Here is a 22641-nt window from a genome sequence, read left to right as displayed (position 1 = left end):
TGTGTATATTATTCATATGTTTTAAATATTGTTATCACTGAAATTAGATTTACATTCAAGGTAATGAAATTTGTAACAACAATACAAATATGACAAACCTTGAGGCAATTGTATAGGCTGATGATGCTTGTGAATAAAGCGAAACATGTCCCGGTAAATTAGTGTTGTAACATTACACAAACTAATTCGTATTGAAAAGGTGGATCAAAACAACCAACAAATTGTTAATATATCATAAGTGGTATGTTCCGAGCTGTCAGCGGAGAGATGGTGTGGAATGACATTAGTAGACGAATAAGTTTGAGTGGCGTTTATAAAAGTAGGAATGATCACAATACGAAGATAAAGTTGGAATTCAAGAGGACAAACTGGGGCAAATATTCATTTATAGGAAGGGGAGTTAGGGATTGGAATAACTTACCAAGGGAGACGTTTAATAAATTTCCAATTTCTTTGAAATCATTTAGGAAAAGGCTAGGAAAACAACAGATAGGGAATCTGCCACCTGGGCGACTGCCCTAAATGCAGATCAGTATTGATTGATGTACAAAATCTCTTCTTGGATCGCAGAAATGTGGATCACGGTACTTGGGCAGACGATGTGTGGATATCACACGTGCAGAAGTAGAATATGCCATAAGAACAGTGAAGAATGGGAAGGTTCCAGGCCCTGATGAGATGTATGCTGAGATACTGAAACTGCTTGAGAAAAATCCCTTTCATTATTAGTTGACCTATTCAATAGTATTCGCCGCAGTGGAACCATTCCTCGAGACTGGCTCAAATCGACTTTCGTAATATTGCCTAAGAGAGCCAATGCAAAATTCCGCAATGAATATAGAACAATTAGTTTGATGAGCCACATTCTGAAAGTATTCCTAAAAGCCTTGCATGCGAGAATTTATCATAAATGTGAGGAGAATATCGGAACCTCACAGTTTGGTTTCAGACATGGTTTTGGTACTAGAGAGGCATTATTCAGTCTGCAGGTATTAGTCCAACGGTGCCGAGATGTCAATGTCGATGTTTTTGCTTGTTCCGCCATGAGGAACTTACGAACATTCTTCAAGAATTAGGACTTGATGGACGGGACATTCGTATTATTGGTAATCTCTACTGGAACCAGTGTGCTGGCATAAGAGTTGATGGTCGTGTCTCGGAAGAAGTCTCAATGACGGGATTTTGCCAAGGCTGTATTCTTTCCCGCATGCTTTTCAACATCTATTCAGAAAATATTTTTCGAGATGCTCTTTACGGAAAGACTCAAGGAATTGTGGTTAATGGTTTCATGATAAATAACATCAGGCACGCTGATGACACTGTGCTACTTGCAACCAATCTCCAGGATCTACAGGAACTACTTAATGCTGTCACTGAAGCCAGCAGCGCAATGGGCTTGAAGACCAAGTGGATGGTTATAAGTAGGAAAGAAGATGGCATTCAAGGTAATCTCACAGCAGCAAGGGAACAGATCGCGAGAGTGGCAACATTTAAATACCTGGGATGTTGCATTAATGATGAATGGGACCTTACTCACGAGATCAGATGCACAATTGAGCAGGCAAGAACTTCTTTTCAGAGACTTAGAAAACTTTCCATTTCACTACAGACACGACTACTCCGGTGCTACGTTTTCAGCATTCTGTTATACGGCGTTGAGGCATGGACACTAACTGAGACCATGTGCAAGAAGTTGCAAGCATTTGAAATGTGGACGTACCGAAGGGCGCTGAAGATACCTTGGACAGCTAAAATGACCAATATAGACGTTTTGCACCGTATGAACAAAGAACTAGAAATTCTCACTACCATCAAGAGAAGGAAGCTAGAATACTTTGGTCATATGATGCGGAACTGTAAATACCACCTTCTGCAAGTAATACGCCAGGGGAAAATTAATGGAAAACGTGGTCCGGGATGAAGTAGGACATTATGACTCGGCAACTTGAGCCAGTGGTTTGGGGTGACAAAGCTTACTCTCTTCAGAACAGCTATGAACAATCAACAGATCATGCTACTGATCGCCAACATTCTGCGAGGACATGGCACATGAAGAAGAAGAATAACTGACCAACTATATTGGAACCAAAATATGTCAACCTTTTTAGATTATAACATGTATTGATTTGGTGCTAAAACTATACTTATTTTTTTTGTCTGAAGTTATATAGTCAATCTCTGCAAATAACCTCAACTATTGTGGCTGGGGTTAACTCCCAATGAGTAATCAGGGGAACCTGTCCCCTTCAGAGCGCGTCCCCGGGTGGTGGATCAGGGGTTCCCATAGGAATGATTTTCGGATCCATAGACCAACAGGTAGCCTAATTGCTGGAGGCTTTAAAATACTGGGACACTCTCTCCAGGGGACATAAATATGGAGGGCCCTAACACACGGTAATGTGCCCAACGGCAAAACAGGCGGAAGAGGATCCATTTCCAATGTTATGGTTTTCCGACGGGTGTGGAGCCAAGCGGACTGGCTATAAAGGCACTACTCAACTAATTTGGAGTCTGCGGCAGTCCGCTGCAGTTTTGGAGCTTGCTACTGCCTGTCTCATACTACATGTGTCGCGGTGAAAGGCTCTGAAATCATAGCGTGTATGCCTCCTCGATGCAAGTTGAGGTCCACCTTAAAGTCATGCTTATGGCATTTTCTCCTGTTACTCCTACAAAGTCCAATGGCGATGTAATAAGGATGTTGGAAGCAGTTTATCGGTGAAATAGGAAGCTTCTAGTCTGGACCTGCACGTTGGCGGCAGATGTGCGATGGTCGCCTTTCCTGAGACTTAGTGGCTACTCAGGGATCCGGTCCTGCAGGCCTATTTAGGATCATCGCTGCCCACCCTGAAAAGGGAAGGCCCTAGAAAATGTGGGCTCAACATCGGTAGCCACATTCAGATCCCGGCTAGAAAACCACAACCAGAGGGACACTCCAATTTTCCGGTTGTAAACATGAGAGAACTTTGCATATAGGAACGTAAAATGTCAGAACTTTACTAGACCTGAAAGACGAACGGCTCGTCACTCATGAGCTAGCATGACGTTGCCGCATTAAGTGAAACTAGATTATTGAATGAGGCTATAACATCTTCTGGAAAGGGAAAAACGAAGGTGAACATCAGATATTTGCAGTGAAAACTAAACTGGTAAATATGCTTAGGTTAAGACCTACTGCAGTTAATGAGAAACTCAAGACCCTCCGCATACCACACTTTGGAGATGAATTCATCACTCTCATCTCTTTGGACAGCTCTGAAAATTGTAAGAATAAATTCTACCACCAACTGAATACATGGCATAGGAAACTGTAATGCAAATGGATTACTTCTTGGCCTCTGTGCTGAACATGAACTCATCACCAACACACAATTCCGTTTACCAGCCAGATACAAGACTACATGGATGCGCCCACGAGAGACGTCCTCATCACAAAGGCGGCTAGAAACATCGATGACTGATGAACGGATCACAGACTTATCAGCCAACTCAGAATTTTGGTGCTCCAGAAACCACATACTCGTTTCACAAACCCTTAAAGGAAGAAATTTAATACCTCCAAACTTCAAAATGCCATAACCGAGCAGCTGACTTCCAATCCAATCAATACCAAGGGTGTAGAGCTGGAACAGGCCACATTTCAAACTATCATCAAAGATTTGCTAGGAAAAAAATAATTGGCTACGGGGAAGGAAGAGAAATCACCGATTTGAAGATAATGAAAACATTCTGAAACTAATTAGTAATAAAAGGGAAGCCTACTTATCCCTTACACAAGACGCTTCCTCTGCAGTGAAGAAAGCATGTTTCCAAGAGCTTAAGATGAAATGTTAGACTGATATAGGACAGATGAAGAGTGAATGGTGGCAGCAGGAAGCCAAGGAACTCCACACTTTGTCAGATACCAGAGACCTTCGGAATTTCCACGAAAAACTAAAGGAACTTTTTGGACCCTCTTGCTCTTCATCAGGTGCTCTGAAAGCTGTTGACATATTAAGACGCTGGAAGGAACATGTGCCGCAACATCCTCTGCAACTGTGGATGGCAGTCCAACCAAAGCCCTCAAAAGTATGAAGTCCCGGACCAGATAACACCCCTCTGGAACTTTTTCAAAGCGGAGGACTATCTTATCTCCCTCATTCTAGTAATTTGTGAAATACAAAAGATGCCTGCCGAGATGAAAAATGCCACCATAGTAACCATTTTCAAGGAAGGTGATCGAGGTATCTGTGGCAATTATTGTGGCATTTCACCTTCTGTCCATAGCAGGAAAAGTTCTGGCAAGGATTTTGTTGAACTGTCTTCAGACTGTCTCTGAAATGGTGCCCCCTGAGTCTCAATCTGAGTTTTGGGCCTCAAGAGGTACCACTGATATGATCTTTTGTGCTAGACAAATCCAAGAGAAATGTAGAGAACAACAAATCCTGCTTCTTTTATTACTTTTTGATCTGGAAAAGGCCTTCGATTCTGTTCCTAGAGAAGCTATGTGGACGGTACTACGGTGCTTTGGCTGTCCTGACCGGTTTGTAGGCTTAAAACAGGCTCTTCATGATGGAATGTTTGGACAAGTTCTTCACCAGAATGAGCTATCAAAAAGATTTCCTATCACAAATGGGCTCAAGTAAGGCTGCGTGCGTTCCCCCCACTCTTTTCGCCCTGTACTTGGCAGCCATGCTTCACGAGACTTCTACTATCAACCATGTAGGTGTGGAAATTAAGTTTCTGTATGATGGCGGACTGTTCAACCAAACCAGGCTCAGTTCTCAGATATTGACTCAATACTCGCATAATGGAGCTTCAATATGCTGATAATGCAACACCTGCCCATACCCCCGAGGAGCTTCGAACATCCATCAACTGTTTTAAGGAAGCTTATGAACGATTTGGTCTGACTATCAACACCCATAAGACTAAAGTACTTGCGCAGCCGGCACCAGGTGGTACTCTCCATGAACTAAATGTCACCATAGCAGGAACACCTCTTGAACAAGTAGATCAATTCACCTACCTTGGTACTATTCTAACTACATGCTGCAACTCAGAAAAGGACGTGGAAAATAGAATACACTGTGCCCATGCAGCTTATGGCCACCTCTCCCACCGAGTTTTCATGAATAAGGATCTCAAAATATATACCATACTAATGGTGTACAGGTAGGATGCTCAAAAGAGGAAAAGGCCAACTGCCTGAATAACTTGGACAAACACAAGGAGTATGACAATCTAACTGTAATGGGTGATTTTAATTCACAAGTTGGCTCACAACGAACAGGATATGAATCCACACTGGGCCCTCATGGAATGGGAAACAGAAAAGAAGTGGGAGAATATATGCTAGATCTATGCATGAGAAACAACCTGATAGTGAGTAACACTTGGTTCAAGAAAAGGGACTCCCATGAAATCACAAGATATAGCTGGGATGATAAAATAGGTACAGTAATAAATTATATTCTGATAGATCAAAATGTATGGAAAAATGTCAATGATGTTGTCATTCCAAGTGAAGACCTTGATGGAGACCATAGACTGTTGGTTGCAGTTACTGCACAGAAAAGACCTCCCAAAGTCTGTAACAAGAGTCCCAAAAATAAAAACTTGGCAACTAACCGGGCCAAGTGTAAAGGAAGAATTCAGGGAAGGTGTCCGCAGGTTGTTGCCGAGAGAAGAACAAACTAGTAGATGAAAAATGGGATACTCTAAAGAAGGTTGTGGTTGGTACAGCAGAAAAAGTATGTGGACGACAGAGTCAAATAAGAAAACCTAAAGAAACTGCCTGGTGGAATGATATTAGAAAGGCTATCAATAGCTGGCCATACACGGAAAGGAATTGTGACAGACGAGGCCTTTTGTGACGCGTTCCGACAGGCTAGGACTGCTCGTTAGTGAGCGAGATCAGTTCAAGGCATTATCTGCTACAGGCGAGACCTTTGTCAGCGCCTCAACGGAAAGATCTCGCCTCACAGATCAAGCCTCTTGTAAGGAAAGCATGGAGTGGACATAGGGACTGCTAGAGAAATTTATTGAAATGTACAAAGAGTGGCAGTGTCTCTGACAATTAAAACATGAGGTGCCGCAGTGTCGCAATCAAGCGTTCTTCAGTATCCTCCTTTCCTCCTTCAGCTTAGAAGCTACAATATCCACAGTAAATACGCTTTCAACTAGACTGTTCTCCAGTATAAGCTACGCAAAACAAGTCATTTTTTTACTAGTGGCTTTACATCACATCGACACAGATAGGTCTTATGGCGACAATGGGATAGGGAAGGGCTAGGAGTTGGAAGGAAGCGGATGTGGCCTTAATTGGGGTACAGCCCCAGCATTTGCTTGGTGTGAAAATGGGAAACCACAGAAAACCACCTTCAGGGCTGCCGACAGTGGGATTCGAACTCACTATCTCCCGGATGCAAGCTCACAGCTGCACGCCCCTAACCGCACAGCTAACATCCCGGTAAACAAGGCATTATGTATGTGTTGTGTATAATTGGTATTCAGCTCGAAGGCTGGTTTGATCCTCCACAGCTATGCCAACAGCTGTCATAGATAGCTTCCCATTGCTTTCCTCACCAAGCCAGAAGTTGCTCGCATATCAGTTTGCCAAGTCCACTGAAATGCACTCACCAGCTGACCCTATGAGTGATGTTTTCATACCATTCATAACGGATTGGCAGCATAAGGAATGGTATTACTAGCATCGCTCGTACGTCAGTCACTTTCATATTGTCAAAGCCAAGGATGAGACTGAGACAGACAGATCAAACATTTAACGTAATAACGAGAAAAATCCATTCATGCTTACAATTGTTTTGCTAGTTGCTTTACATCGCACCGACACAGATAGGTCTTATGGCAACGATAGAATAGGAAAGACCTAGGAGTTGGAAGGTTTTTTTTTTGCTAGTGGCTTTACGTCGCACCGACACAGATAGGTCTTATGGCGACGATGGGATAGGAAAGGTCTAGGACTGTGAAGGAAGTGGCCGTGGCCTTAATTAAGGTTCAGCCCCAGCATTTGACTAGTGTGAAAATGGGAAACCACGGAAAACCATCTTCAGGGTTGCCGACAGTGGGATTTGAACCCACTATCTCCCGGATGCAAGCTCACAGCCGCGTGCCACTGACCGCACGGCCAACTCACCCGGTACATGCTTACCTAACAGCATATCACAATTGCTGTGGTCCATTCGCAAATACTTCTTGTAATCGTCAGGTTCATTTTCTCTCAGGTGTTGTATCAGACTCATGTGACTAAAGCTGTCTTGCTCTCCTATCCATGAATTCATCCACTTCGATCGATTTTTCTGTTTTCTGTTTAACATACAGCAAAATGCACATTCCAACAGCCACAACAGCAATATTTTTTTTTTCCTCTGGACACTGTCTGCTTTGATGTCCATCGCACAGTTCTTAGTACGGCAGACCCGACCGGCAAGGATTTCAAACTAGTTTGAAAGGCCAGCGGATGAGGCTTGGCCTGCTGAGAACAAAGGGATCATTCCATTAATGGGAAGGTCTGGAATGTTGACAGATTATGTTGCACAACACGACAGGCTTGGTGTCACAGTTGATGGCGAGCAACAGACTGGGTCTCTGAAGGTCATGCCTGGTAGGCGGTCTGTTGGATCTGGCCCCAAAGGCGAGGCCTGCGAAAAAATCTGTCCGTGTATGGCCAGCTAATGACAGAAACCATGCAAGAAGATCCTTATATCAAGCAAGAACAGGGGAGATCAACATGAAATAGGGGAGAAGCTGTCACTTTACAGAAAGAAAAAATTACAGGTCAAACAGTTGGTTGTAGCTGAAAAGCAGAAATGCAAGGAAGATCTCGCTACCAAAATAACGTAGGATAGAAATAAAAAACTGTTGTACAGTATTGTTAAGATTAGAAGAACTCAAAATGAATCTATCCAATCTGTAGAACTTCCAAATGGTGAGGTGACTAGAGATAAGACCAAAATATTACAGGAGTTCCAAAGGCACTTTGAAACTTTGCTGTACTGTTATGAAAATGTCACTCCATCAGACGACGAACCTTATGATTTTGGCAGCACAAATACCACTAGTCTGACATGGGTGGAAGTAGAGACAGCAATATCTAAGCTGAAAAACAACACATCAACTGGATCAGATGAATTAAATGTTGAGATGAACAAAGCACTAGGAGAGGTAGGACAACAGTGGATGAACAGGGTACTAAATAGAATCTGGAAAGAGAATGTAATACCCAATGACTGGAAGCAAGGAGTCATCATCCCATTGTTGAAAAAAAGGTAATAGAAAGAAATGTACCAACTACAGAGGTATAACTCTGCTGTCACATGGCCGCAAAATCTACGAATCCATCCTTGAGAGCAGGATTAGAAAATATGTTGAACCTAAGGAGGAACAACATGGATTTAGACCTAGATCAACTACAGACCTCATTTTTGCCACCAGAATGCTCTATGAGAAGTATTGAGAGAAAGGTAAAACACTTATAACCGTTTTTCTGGACATCGAGAAAGCATATGAATGTTTGAGACGTAAGAAAGTGCCCAATGACATCATAGCAGTACAACGATGATATATGGTGAAACCAAGTGTTGTGTCCAGGTCCAGGATGGAAGGTCAGGTTGGTTCGAAATGAAGAGTGCAGTCCAGCAAGGAAGTTGTCTTTCACCACTTCTCTTCATAATCATAATGGATGAAGTTTTAAAAGCGGTTAAAAGAAAGGATCCAACAACTAATGCCCTGGTTTTTGCTAACGATGTAATGGTATGGGATGAGACAGAAGCGGAAGTACAAACTAGACTAGACTAGATCTCTGGTATGAAGCTTTTACAACCTTAGGTCTCAATATCAGCAAAACTAAGACAGTTGGCTTGGTGATTAGTAGAAACTCTCCAACTGTTCATCTATGAATTGGAGATGAGGAGATAGATTTTGTAGACAACTTCCAGTATTTAGGTAGTTTTCTGTCATCAGACAATACCATACATCACGAGATTGGTAACAGAATACAGAAAGCTTCAAAATTCTATCTTGCTGTACGTCAAATACTTTCGGATGAAACATTTCCGTTAGTTTCCAAAATCAACTTGTACAAAATATGGATAACATGGATAAAATAAGGAATGTGGATATCCGACAACAGCTTGGATTGGAAAGAAGCTTGCTGGAGATTCTAGAAGTGAAGAGATTGCAATGGTATGGTCACATGAAAAGAATGAACCCTCACAGGACTCCTCAAACATACTTTGACCACAATGTTCCTGGGAAGAGACCAAGAGGAAGACCTCTTGATGTTTGGGAAAGACAGATAATGAAGGAGCTTGAAATTAGAGATGTGAACGGGTGTCGCATATGTGAGCAGCATCTGTGGATGGATAGGACAAACTGCAGGAGGCTCGTACACAACCGCACCTGGCTTGCTGGAGGGAAGAAATAATGATGATGACTAATGGTGTACCAAACTGTAGTCACTATATGGATGTGAAACCAGGACATAAAGAAACTGGAACGCTTCCATCAGCAGAAACTTAGATCCATCATGAACATCAAATGGGATGACTACATAAGCAATGCAGCAGTTCTTGACAAGGCGTATATCAAGAGCATAGAAGACTTCACCATCACTCATCGGCTTAGATGGGTTGGTAACATCCAGCATATGAACGATAGCAGACTGTCTGAAGTTCTCTATGATGAGATTGGTCATGGTAAAAGGTTTCAAGGTGCTCCTTCGAAACATTATAAGACCAACTTAAGAAGACTATGAATACCACCAACAGAAATGCTAACACCTGGGCAACAAATGCACAAACCCGTGTTCTCTGGCACAAAGCTAGGTACTGCAGAAGGTGTCTCACTGTCTGGGCAGGCATGTCACAGACAAGAATTTGAAACCCATGAAAAGCGGAAACTACGTCAGATCCAACCGCGTTGTCCACCCACCTGTAGATGTGACCTGTGTGGCCGCATGTTTCATGTGAAGATTGGCTGGATCGGTCATTGGCGACATCTCCACAGAGCCAACAGACTTTAGGAGGAACTGCATGAGAAAAACGTATTCTCAGAAAAGAGTAGAGGCCGACGACGATATGACGGGCCAATATGAACATGATTACTTGTAATATTAGGTACATTCTTGTCAAAATGTTTTACTAAGCAGGATTTTTACATTATTTGATATAGAAGTTCATGATCGGTCATAATAATGTCCTGAATGAAAAATATTCTGGAGTTTGAGCGTTGCTTTACGTGTGCATCCTTTCTTCTTTAAACTGCAACTGTTAGCAATTCTCTAATACGCGTTCTATTTTGAAATGAATTAGATCTCTTAAAATTTGTGTAATGATTCTGCAGTTATGTAAGTAATAGATGACCATACAAAATATTTTGAACTGATCTTTCTACTGCAAAGAGAAAATGCCACTGAAATTTTAGCGAGTTTGAACACCCCATGACACTAGTTAAGTGAGCATAAATCCACTACATCACTCAAATATCAACCAACTCACCAGGATTTGATTCTCTAACCTCAAGCAAGAAGAGTTACATTTTCACAAAGATTATGCATACAAATTTTTTTCTCTCGTGAGCCTTCTTCATAACTGAAGAAGAACTGAATTAAATATATAAATGCACAAATATTATGAACAATGTATCTCACAACACGCTCAAATATTAAAATGTGAGGACATTATTACGACAATACATTGAGAGATGGGCATGTAAGCTTCAGTCCAGGCATACATTAGAAAGAAAAGGAGGCGGGGAAAAGAAAAGCACTAACTTTTGACATGTACCAAAATGCAGTGTAACAATTCAGAGTCAACAAAATGTTTACATTACCTTAATGCCCTGAATGTGCTTTTGACTGAACCGTAATGTGGTGTTAATGTCATCTAATCTCCTCTCCGTACGTTCTAGTTGTTCTCGCTGCCTTATAAGTTCCTGAAAAACACGAGATACAAACGATTTAACTTGCCATTTCTCACGTCCAACAGCGCAATGAGAAATTGAACTCGAATAGCAGATGAATCACAAAATTTAACAAAGGTCGTCTCTTTAGAAAGAAAAAAACAAATCCTGCATGGAATTGATCATACGATAACTTCACACACATGTAAACAGTGACAACGAATATTTAAAAAAATATAAACAGAAATTCGCAACTCCTAAAATATATAGTAACACCTTAACACAGGAAGTTTCACCTACCTCTGCAGTAGCAACACCAATTTGCTCAGAATCTCGAAGTAAGCCAATAGATCTTTCTGAAGACTGGATTGTTCTTTCCTCTATCATTCGCTTTCTTTCTAAAAGTTCCTGATGTTTTTGTTCTAGGTAAGCTCTTTCTTGATTTTGGTATGGCAATGGATTTGTATCCCTGACTCTAGAATTTCGTAAAAATGTCTCATCATCAACATCGTCGTCCTCAACGGAGAAGAAAGGATTCTTTGGATTACTTAAATACTGACTCCCAGCCATCTCAATAACCTCTAAACTGACAAGGACTGACTGTCCCAAGGACTGTCCTAGTCCAAGAAGACTTGTTTACACCCCCCCCTATAAATGCACGGAACACAAATGATCAGCTGACTTCCGGGAATAGATAATTTGACAGCCAAATATTCCAAGGAAATTTTAGTAATCGACCAAGGGCGTGCCTGCGAGATATACAAAGCCGGGACATAGCTTCTAATTTGTCGCTAAGAATGCGCACCGACCGTGTTCACTGCTTGGCCGCTAGATGTCAGATTTCCGTTCTGTTCTTGGCGGACTTTAACATTATGATATGCGGAGTAATTGCGATGCTGTGTTGATTTTGTGCAATTTATTGTGAATATTGTTTCTGTCGGTGAGTGTCTGTGAGGTTGAGAAGAAGGTGCACTATTGTGTACCTCTCTATTTCGGATGACACTAAAAAAAAGCATGGAAATTGATGTTCCATAGTTTCCCTTCCGAGTGCGGATTAAGGGAGAAATGGAAGCAAACTATTTCTAGGCAAAGTGATATAGTAGGATCTCTTTAGGTACCTAGCAATTCTTCTCATAAAACAGATTTCAGTGTAAGCACATCAATCAAATTGCCTTCTGTTTTCATTGTGTATCCTGTTCACAAACAGGAAAATGACAAAGGCAGGAAGCTTCCAGCTCCCAAAAATGATGTATTGCCATCAACATTTAGTAAAAGTTCCGATTCAGATAACGATGAACATCTTAATACGTCAGCCACAAACGAAAAAGGAGTACAAGTCTCGTTTCTATATCAAGGAAAGTCTACGAGTATCTCTGTCAAATCTAAAAAATATACGGATGAGAAAATTAAAAACCAGATTACAGAAAATAATCTGTAAATTGAGAAGTAGGATACAGGTAATGAAATCAGGAAAATAGATTTACGGTATCTGAACTTGACCAAAAAGCAAACCAAATTGAAAAGCATGCTAAAATTGGTCATTTAGGAGCTTTATTCCTGTTAGAACGAATTTAATTTTCTTCTTCTTTCTTCATCCATTTATCCTCCAGGGTCGGTTTTTCCCTCGGACTCAACGAGGGATCCCACCTCTACCGCTCAAGGGTAGTGTCCTGGAGCACCAGGATACAGCTTGGAGGATGACCAGTACCTCGCCCAGGCAGCCTCACCTGCTATGCTGAACAAGAGCCTTATGGAGGGGTGGGAAGATTGGAAAGGACAGGCTGAGAAGAGGGAAGGAAGCGGCCGTAGCCTTAAGTTAGGTACTATCCTGGCATTTGCCTGGAGGAGAAGTGGGAAACCACGGAAAACCATTTCGAGGATGGCTGAGGTGGGAATCGAACCTACCTCTACTCATTTGACCTCCCGAGGCTGAGTGGACCTCGTTCCAGCCCTCGTACCACTTTTCAAATTGCGTGGCAGAGCCGGGAATCGAACCCGGACCTCCGCGGGTGACAGCTAATCACACTAACCACTACACCACAGAGGCGAACACAAATTTAATTTTACGGGAAGAAAAAAGAGAAATACGGGGAAACGATGCTAAATATTTGCGTAACGGGCATAACATCGCTCACCAAACAACGGCTTCAATACGAATGTCAAAATATCAGATGTGCGGAGGAAAAGACTGGATCGCTGATAATTGGTGAAAGAGCGATTAAACCCAAAGTTATTTATGACCGCAATCTCGATCCGCTTATCGGATACTCTGAGGCACAATTAAAGGAATCGGTAAGAAGTGACAAACTCGCTATCAGATTTCTCTGCTTCTTTCGTGAATTACTTATTTCGTTTAAGCATATTGTAAGAAATACGTTGTAGAAAATAAGTCAAACAATTGCTCTTGGTCTATCTTTGATCTCACATCAGTTTGCTGCCTTCTGAAAATACTCGTTTTAATGATTTTTTATAGTTTTTCATATTCGAACGTATTGCAAAGAGCGGGCGAGACAGAACAGAAAAGAGAACTCTAGCGGCACTTGCCGGAAGTATCTCCAGGACGAGTCTAGTGTGCTGTATTTCCCGGCCTTGTGTATCTCGTAGGCAACGGGCCGGGACACAGCACCTCATTTACCGCTGAAAAGTGTTCACGGCCGCTAGATGTCAGGTTTCTATTCTGTTCTAGGCGGACTTTAACATTGTGATGTGCGGAGTAACTGTGATGCTTTGTTGATCCAGTGCAATTTATTGTGAGTATTGTTTCTATCGGTGAGTGTCTGTGACGGTCTGTGAAGGTGAGAATAATAATAATAATAATAATAATAATAATAATAATAATAATAATAATAATAATAATAATAATAATAATAATAATAATAATAATAATAATGTTATTGGCTTTACGTCTTTTAAGGTTTTCGGAGAGGCCGGAATTTTGTCCCACAGGAGTTCTTTAATGTGCCCGAATATCTACCGACACGAGGCTGACGTATTTGAGAACCTTCATATACCACTGGACTGAACCACAATCGACCTCCCAAGCTGGGGTCAGAAGATCAGCGCCTCAACCTTCTGAGCCGCTCTGCCCGGCAAAGGTGTGAAGACGGTGCACTGTTGTGTACATCTATGTACTTCGGATACTCCTAAAACGTAAGGAAATGTGACGTCCCATAGTTTTCCTTCGGTGTGCGGTTTAAAAGAGAAATGCAAGCACGCTATTTCGATGCAAGGTGATAAAGTGGGATCTCTTTGGGTGCCTAACAACAATTCCCGAGTAGCTTATATTTTATTACATCAGATTTCAGAATAAACATATCAATCAAAACGAATTATTCCCAACAAATTTCCTTCGGTTTTAATGTGTATCCTGCTCACAAAAAGAAAACTGTCAAACGCAGAAAGGACCCCGCTTCCAGAAAAGACGTGTTGCCATCAATATTTAATAAAATTTCCGATTCGGATAATGATGAACATGTCATATTTTCAGAAAATAACTGTTCTATGTCGGCCACAAAGGAAAAAGGAGCCTACAAGTCTCGTTTCTGTGTTAAAGAAAGGGTAGTTGCTCTGTTAAATCTAAATATATATTGATGAGAAAAATAAATTCGATATCAGATTAAGATAAACAATCTTTAAATTGAGAAGTAGGATATTGGTACGGGAAATTAAATCAGAAAATGAACTTCCCACAAAAGTAAACAAAATTGGAAAGAATGGTAAAGATGATCATTTAGAAGTTTGTCTCCCTGGCTGGATATTTGGTAAAAGTGGCTGAGGAGCATACACACTGTGAAACCTGACTACAAGGATTGTCATCAGCCACCAGTGATAGTCCTCTAACGCATCTATTTAGAATGCGGTATCCATCTTAAGAAACATTTTAAAATTCACGTGCTCCTCTTCGGGCTACTTGGGAAAAACAAATCTTTTAAAGAAGCTAATTTTCTATGTTGTACCAATTCCTGCAACACTTTCACTGTGTTGGTTGTTGTGAGGTGGACACACTAGGTAAAATAATACTAAAAGAACTTATAGAAGCCATTCTGAACAATCACGCCAAGGAAATTTCCGATCAGACTTTAAGAATTTCAGAACGAAACACCTGAGAGACGTTTTTGATTGGACCATTGCCTACGTTATTATACAAGGCCAGGCCAGGAGATGCCGCGCAGCGACTGGGTAACAGTGGATTCACAACTTGCCCACTAGGATCGCTTCGCACCGTTCAACATACCAAGGTCTATATACCAACGACATTAAAGATATAGGGCCGATTGCAGAAACGGCATTTAGACGATGTCTACGGTTAAACAATGCCTAAGTATGGCTGCCGCATTGCATAGACGTTATTTATCACTTAGACACTGTCTAAAACCGATGTTCAACCGGTCATGTTTAAACACTGCCGAGAGCACTGTTCAACCTCAAATGACAGGAGTGAATCACAGTCAGACGTTATGTACGTGAAATGTGTAATTTGTATTAACATGTTGAGACGATTTCGGGAAGAAAGGTTAGTCCGACGGCCTCTCTGTGGGTCGCCCGCTGCTAAATCGCAGCAATTCGTTTAACATGCACGGGGAGATAATCATGAAATAAAGTTTCGCTTTACGAGAGACTTGTTTCTTGAGACTGACAAAGTGACAGTCCGGTAACTGTCAACTTGAATACAATTCTTGGCAATTGATATATTTTATTATATACATGGGGTAATTTCCATGGAATTATAGGTCACTTCGACTACATATACATCAAAATTACGTGTCCCGATCGTCTGAGGGCTGTCACCTACATAAACGCGGAGAGATTCACTTATATTTACTGCCAAGTAAACACACATAATAGTGAAAACTAAAAAGTAGGTCGTATGGGATTTTTATATATATAATCGTATAAGTTTTCGGCAACTGTCAGATAGGAAAAGGCAAGTGGTGGTGATTATCGTTTAAAGAGGACTGGGGATGAAGAGCCGTGGCCATAATAACAGCCCTAGTATTCGCCGGGTGTAAAAATAGGGAAACTACGGAAAACAATCTTCACGGCTGCTGATGATGCGTTTCGAATCTACGATCTCCAGATTGCAAGCTACATCTATATGGCCCGTACAACACACTCGGTTACACATTACTATTGCTTCATCTTCTCTTCGTCGAAGTTACTGTATTTATGAGTAAATTACACTCACTGTAACAACGATATAATGAAAGCTACACTTCTCCGTACGGTAGCGTGTCGCTTTAGTGTCGATAATATTATGAGATTTAATTTGCACCGAAAGCGATACTCTTATCTGCGGGCAAGTCATGCTCAGCCATATTTGAGTAATGTGTAGGAAGACAAACAGCTGACTGGCGTTCGGCGCGCGCATCGACGAATTTCATTGGTTGCGACAAGCAAAGAGTTGCATGAAAGATACTTCTGTCTCCATTTTCAAACCAAAATTGAAACTTTAAGGGATGTCTAGTTAAACATCGACTGAACATTGTTTATGCAATGGAAGATCGTGAATGATTTAGACGTTGTTTAGGTAGACGATGTCTAAGACTTAAAACTAGTCATCGTTTCTGCAATCGGCCCATATAGACTGCTAAACATACTCGTTACAGCGCCCCTGTCTGAAGCTCAGTGAACTACGGCCGCCATGACAGTTGTAGGCAAGAGAACTTGACACTTTGAGACTGGCCAAGCCGCGTGTCACTTTAGCCTCAGTCGTATTATCAGTTCATGAGTAGATGTGGTTACTTTTGTTGCAAAAATCAAGTCCTATTTAAAAATAGCGAATCCAGACGTTTTGAAGACACTGTTGACATTAAAAATTAAAAGACTTTTAATGAAATAAGCCCACAAAATCTGGCGGCCGTTTGGTTGGAAGAAGGTGAACAATAATATGTTGTAAAAATACGAGCTTTTATTTTTCAAGATGCCCACGTCGTGCGCAGCATTTAACTGCACCAATAGCCATCAGAAAGGGATTAACGTTACATTTCACAAGTATGTATGAACAATTAGGTTTAATTTAATTTAATTTCGTGGCTATTTCTAGCCGAGTGCAGCCCTTGTAAGGCAGACCCTCCGATGAGGGTGGGCGGCATCTGCCATGTGTAGGTAACTGCGTGTTATTGTGGTGGAGGATAGTGTTCTGTGTGGTGTGTGAATTGCAGGGATGTTGGGGACAGCACAAACACCCAGCCCCCGGGCCATTGGAATTAACCAATGAAGGTTAAAATCCCCGACCCAGCCGGGAATCGAACCCGGGACCCTCTGAACCAAAGGCCAGTACGCTGACCATTCAGCCAACGAATCAGACAACAATTAGGTATTTGCAAATTATTTCAGTATAGGCCTAAACACAATTTCATATCCCATAGGCCATTCTAATCATGACACATTTTTTCCTTCAAGGTTTCCTTTGAACAATACACCTTTGTTAAAGAAATGGTTGCTTGCAGTAAGGAGAGACGATTGGGAGCCAACCAATGCAAGCAGATTATATTCAGATCACTTTATACCTTCAGATTTCAGGTAAAAATTATTATTAGCCTACAGCAATATAAACTCTTATTAGGGGAAAGATGCTTACCTCCTCCAATATGTGGAGCCTAACATGTAAAATAGAGAAATGAAATCTAGAAGTTAAACTCTTCATTTATGAATTAATGAATTTAACTTTAATCTCCTGTTGTAACTGCTAGGTCTTTCACAGGATTAAAGTCGGTGATAATGAGGTGAATGTCTTAATGGTGAAACAGTTTACCTATTACTTACCAGACACTTATCAAAAAGGGGCAGGGGAAAATCTCTGATAAAATCCTGAACCTGATAACTAGGTTTGACAGCAGCTTTAACCTAAGCAGGCATTTTAGCAACTGAGCCACCACAGTGGCCACTTCACTTATGATTAGAGAAACCAGTAAACTGAGATTCCAACAGGGATAGAACTGAAGTGCCATGACATTTTTCTTTCATTACTGCTCTAACTGGCATCAAAGATTAGTAAAATACAGCATATAAACAATATTAATTAAAATCTATTTATATTTTTCAGGTATGCTAATGACAGAAAATACCTGAAGGATAATGCTGTATCCTCAAAGTTTGACTTCCCTTCACATCTAAGGAAACTAATCAATGGTAAAGCAGGACTATGTTGTTCCTCCTATAGTGGTACTAATCACAGGTAACGTAGGCTCATGGTACTATCATGGGCACTAAATTTCATATTATTATATTGGTGGATACTAATCACAAGTAATGCAGACTCATAGTATGTCACACATAATGGTTCCACTCACAGGTAACACAAACCTATGGTGTTTTGCAAATAAGGGTTCTACTCACAAGCAATGCAGAACCATGGTGTTGCTCACATAGTGCTACTAATCATAGGCAATTTAGATCCATGGTGTATCACATTATGGTAATGCCCACAGGCAACACACATCCATCGTGTTCCTCACATAATGGAATTACTCTTGGGCAACACAGACCCATGGTTTTCATCACAGTGGTACTTATCACTGCGCCAGTCAAACCTGTGGTTTTCTCACAAAGTGATGCCAAAAACAGGCAACGTAGACCCATGGTGTTCCTTATAACGTGGTACTACTTATAGGTAACACAGTCCCATTCTGAACACAGTAGGACCGACTGGTGGAATGCACGCGATGACACTTATCACAAACAACACCCAGACCTGTAGTGTTTAATATCATCCCTTGGTCGACCCTTTAGTGGGCTCTTATGACAGGCAGGGGACACCATGGGTGTATTCTAAATCTGCGTCCCCCAACCACAGGGGGAAATATAAATTATGGTTCATTTGAGATATTGTATTAGTTTTAATTATCTGATTTGTACTAGCCGTTAATAATCTGATGTAAAGTTCAACCCCTTACATTTGTATAGGCCTATTTGTGTGAGTATGTAGATACCAAAGTATAAAATATGATGTATATTTGTACAATTATTTTAGTTTTAGTTTTTTTATTATGATCAGGAACTGTCTCAAATGTATTTTGGAGATTCTACAGTAGGTAGGCACTTACAAAACAGTATATCATTATGTCAGTTATAAAGTGATATTTTCAACATAAATTGTGCTTATACTATTGTTTAAGGTATATTACTTTTGTATATTTGTGTTCAAAATCTACAATAGGATTATACATTTCATTCTACTATACTAGAAGTAGTTTGTTTGTTTGTTTACATTTTTATATAGGCTACAGCCGACACGGTATCATAGCAAATTGTTCCTTAAGTATTATGGAGATGGTACTTATAATCTACTTTGAATAGGCCTGCTTGTGTATATAGAGAGACCACAGTGTAAAATATGGTGTATATTTGTACAATTATTTTAGTTAGGTTTTTTATAATGAGCATAAACTCTTCCATCTGTACTTAGAGGTTATAGGTAGTACAATAGAGTACAAAATTATGTCAATTATGAAGTGATATTTTTAATAGAAGTTGTGTTTATGGTGTATTAATTTTGTATATTTGCGTTCAGTACCTACAAGATGATCAGATATTTCATCCTATTGTATTAGTTTGAGGTTTTGTTAGTTTACATTTTTATATGGGCTAACAGCTGACATATCCTAGCAAACTGTTCCCTAATGAACATATCTAATAGCATTTCACATCACTTACGAGTGAAGTGGCGATGGTTGGCTTGTGTACCGTAACCCCCTACTTACTTTGAGCATTCAACATTATTTCATTAAATATTGTTAATTACAGGAATCTGGAGCTACCTTAAGGCCGGTCTCCACTGATTAACATTTAACACCAACATGTTAAATTTAACATGTTACAATTGACATGTATATTGTGATTGTGTCTTCCAATTGACTTTGCATGTTAACTCAGAATGTTGAGGTTAACACTTTTAACATGTTGGCGTGTTTTCCGCTCCAAGTGGAAAACATGTCAAGTCAATTCGTTGTTCGTGAGATGTTGGCATAGCTTCGGCAACTTCCTTTCCGGTTCCATGTCAACAGATAGCCAAACGATGCAAACGACGTGCTTCTCGTGAAGTAGAATTATAGTTACAACACTCCGCAACACTCATTCTCTTTGTTATAAGCTACAAATACAGTACTGGTACCGAAACGCGCACGTGTGTCGTTCTCTGTGCACTATACTAAAATTTATAATCAGAAATGGAGTGGAGCAAGATTATTTTGGACTTAATTAATGATATAATAGAAAGGCCTTGTTTATGGAATGTCTCATAAAAGGAATGCAGGGATAAAGCGAAGAAAGCCGACATTTTACAGGAATTCTAAGTTATGCTTAATTGTTCCCGCGAGTGCATTGATAAAAAACCTAGCGTCCCTCCGCTCCCAGTACAGTCGAGTATTGGAAAAAAAAATCATAAGTTGGTGCTGGAGCGTACGAAGTTTACACTTCAAACTGGTTTGCTTTTGAAGCAATGAGAAGGATGAGGGGAGGAAATGTGTCTAATAAAACTGCATTTCTAAGTCATAACAAGAAGCAACAAGGGCGAAATCCTCTTTATCTGAGTCCATTGTCGTTATTTGAAAATACTAGACACCACCTAAATATATAACCACAAATTGTTATGATGAACTATTTAGGGCCTATATATAAACAAAGAAAGTCAAATTTAACATGTTTATTAAGTGTGGACACAATGTTAAATGAAACAGTATTCAACATTTAACATTGAACATGTTGATGGTGGCACCAGTTAACATTTAACACTCTTAACATTAAACATGTTGTTGTTAAATGTTAATCAGTGGAGACCGGCCTTTACAACCAACTGTCTATTGTCACATAACCACAAATGAATTATTCACATTCGTTAAACACAGTCATCACACAACTTCTACTGTACATTTAATATATGTATTTTAAAAAGATTTTTATCATAACTAAGGCCGGTTTTATTGCATGAAACACAAAGAATAACGAATTTAACGTATACGTCTATATAAGTACCGTCACTCTGCCATGACACTTGTCGTTTGTTTTGCCTACAAGTGTCATGGCTGCCAGAAGTTCAAAGTGATTCAAAGATGGTCGGCAGTAGCAGTCTATATCTTTCATGTCGTTGCTATATACACAAGTCAGGACACGCACAATTAGCGTTCCCCACAGTATTTTCATGTTGGATATAGGTGAGTTTCAGATTTAAAATGGATTGAAGTATAATAATAATATATTTATTGCAGCTAATTGCCAAATACAAAGAATAAACAAAATCATTCAATGCAGAACTTAATTAGAGGAATTTTCCTTCCTTCATACCTTAGTACGTGATAGCGATCACAGTGCTTCCCGCACAAAGCACACATGCATCCCTCATTTGGCGACTGATACCTCATCGTGGAGCATAGTTTGAAGTGAAAACCATGCACAGCAAGCCTTGTTGATACGTGCCGTAACACGTAGTTGGCTTCCTTCCATCTGTCATTCATCATCGCTTCCGTACTGCAGAAGTCCAACCAGATTTCCGATTTCTTTCTCTGATGTTCGTGAAATAAACTTTGGTACGCTGGAGTTGATGGGAGAGAGAATTTGTCCCGTATTTCCTCCAAAAACATCATTTCCCTAGTTAGCTCATACACCAGTCTGGAAGAGGTGAATTTCGACAAACATAGGGCTCTCTTTAAAAATGTTGCTTTTATCTTCTCCACATCCTTTAAGTTTCTTAGCGACAGATGCTGCCAGATACTGGAGATGCCGTAGGTTATTACAGGTGCTATTTTCACTCTGAATAACTTCAAGGCTGTCTGAAGGGATATTTTATACAAATATTAGATGTCAAATTCGTTTTTGCCTTTGATTACATATAATTAATAGTTTTACCATAACCTGCGAATTGTGAAATAGTGCTAATTAATATATTTTGTTCATCCATAAGCAGTTAGTTTTCCTATATTGTGAGCAGTTGCAATGGCATTAACAACAGACTATATCACAAAATGATCATCAATTTTTCAGCCAGTATGCCTAATTTAGGGTACCTAAGCAGGAACAATGCAAAAGTGGGTCAAAAAGAAATCGGAGACCCAGAGAACATTGGTACATATGGACTAGGCAATCGAAACGAAAGAGGTGAAAGATTGCTAGAATATCTCACAGCCGAAAATCTCTATTGCATGAATACTTTCTTTAAAAACCCATCCAACGAAAATGGACATGGAATAGCCCCGACGGGCAGACCAAGAATGAAATAGATTTTATCCTGACCAAACAAGAAGAAATATTGTACAGATGTTACTGTTCTCAACAGATTTGATACAGAAAGCGACCATAGGCTAGTTTGAGAAACCGTCACATTTGACCTCAAACTTGAACGGTCCAAAATGACAAGGCGGCACACTTTTCCAAGAGTAGAGGACTCAGATAAACATCAATCATCATTTCAACAAGCTCTTACCGACAAACTAAACCCAATAGAAGATTTGAAATACGTGGACGTGAACGAACTTAATGAGAAAATTACAGTCTGTATTCAAAATGGAGCAAAGAAGATCCTAATGAAGAAAACTAATAAGAGGAGCCGACTTTCACTAAGGACAGGAAGACAATGGACAGGGATACAGCAGAATACAAACATCTTAACAAGACCATTCGCAAGGAAATAAGGAAAGGTCTAAGGAAAATTAATAATAACACGATCATGCAGACAATGGAAGAAAATTAAAACATGAAGATTTTAACCCGTAGAGCGGGGATTGCGGCCCCAACCGCAATTCAAACTCT

At 40.3% G+C, this 22641-nt stretch overlaps 1 protein-coding gene across 1 annotated transcript in view; it reads right to left on the bottom strand.

The window, feature by feature from the left end:
- Positions 1-11572, bottom strand: part of Snap29 (Synaptosomal-associated protein 29kDa) — an 85739-nt gene extending 74167 nt beyond the window's left edge. The window contains exons 1-2 of the mRNA XM_067158972.2: positions 11200-11572; positions 10831-10932 (exon numbers count right to left, since the gene is read on the bottom strand). Of these exons, the coding sequence (XP_067015073.2) occupies positions 10831-10932; positions 11200-11469 (372 nt within the window). The 5' untranslated portion in view covers positions 11470-11572. The remainder of the gene's footprint in view (positions 1-10830; positions 10933-11199) is intronic.
- Positions 11573-22641: the final 11069 nt, after the last annotated feature.

The sequence above is a fragment of the Anabrus simplex genome, chromosome X (genome assembly GCF_040414725.1).
Source record: "Anabrus simplex isolate iqAnaSimp1 chromosome X, ASM4041472v1, whole genome shotgun sequence".
NCBI classification, from domain to species: Eukaryota; Metazoa; Arthropoda; class Insecta; order Orthoptera; family Tettigoniidae; genus Anabrus; species Anabrus simplex.
This window is presented reverse-complemented; position numbering and strand designations above follow the sequence as displayed.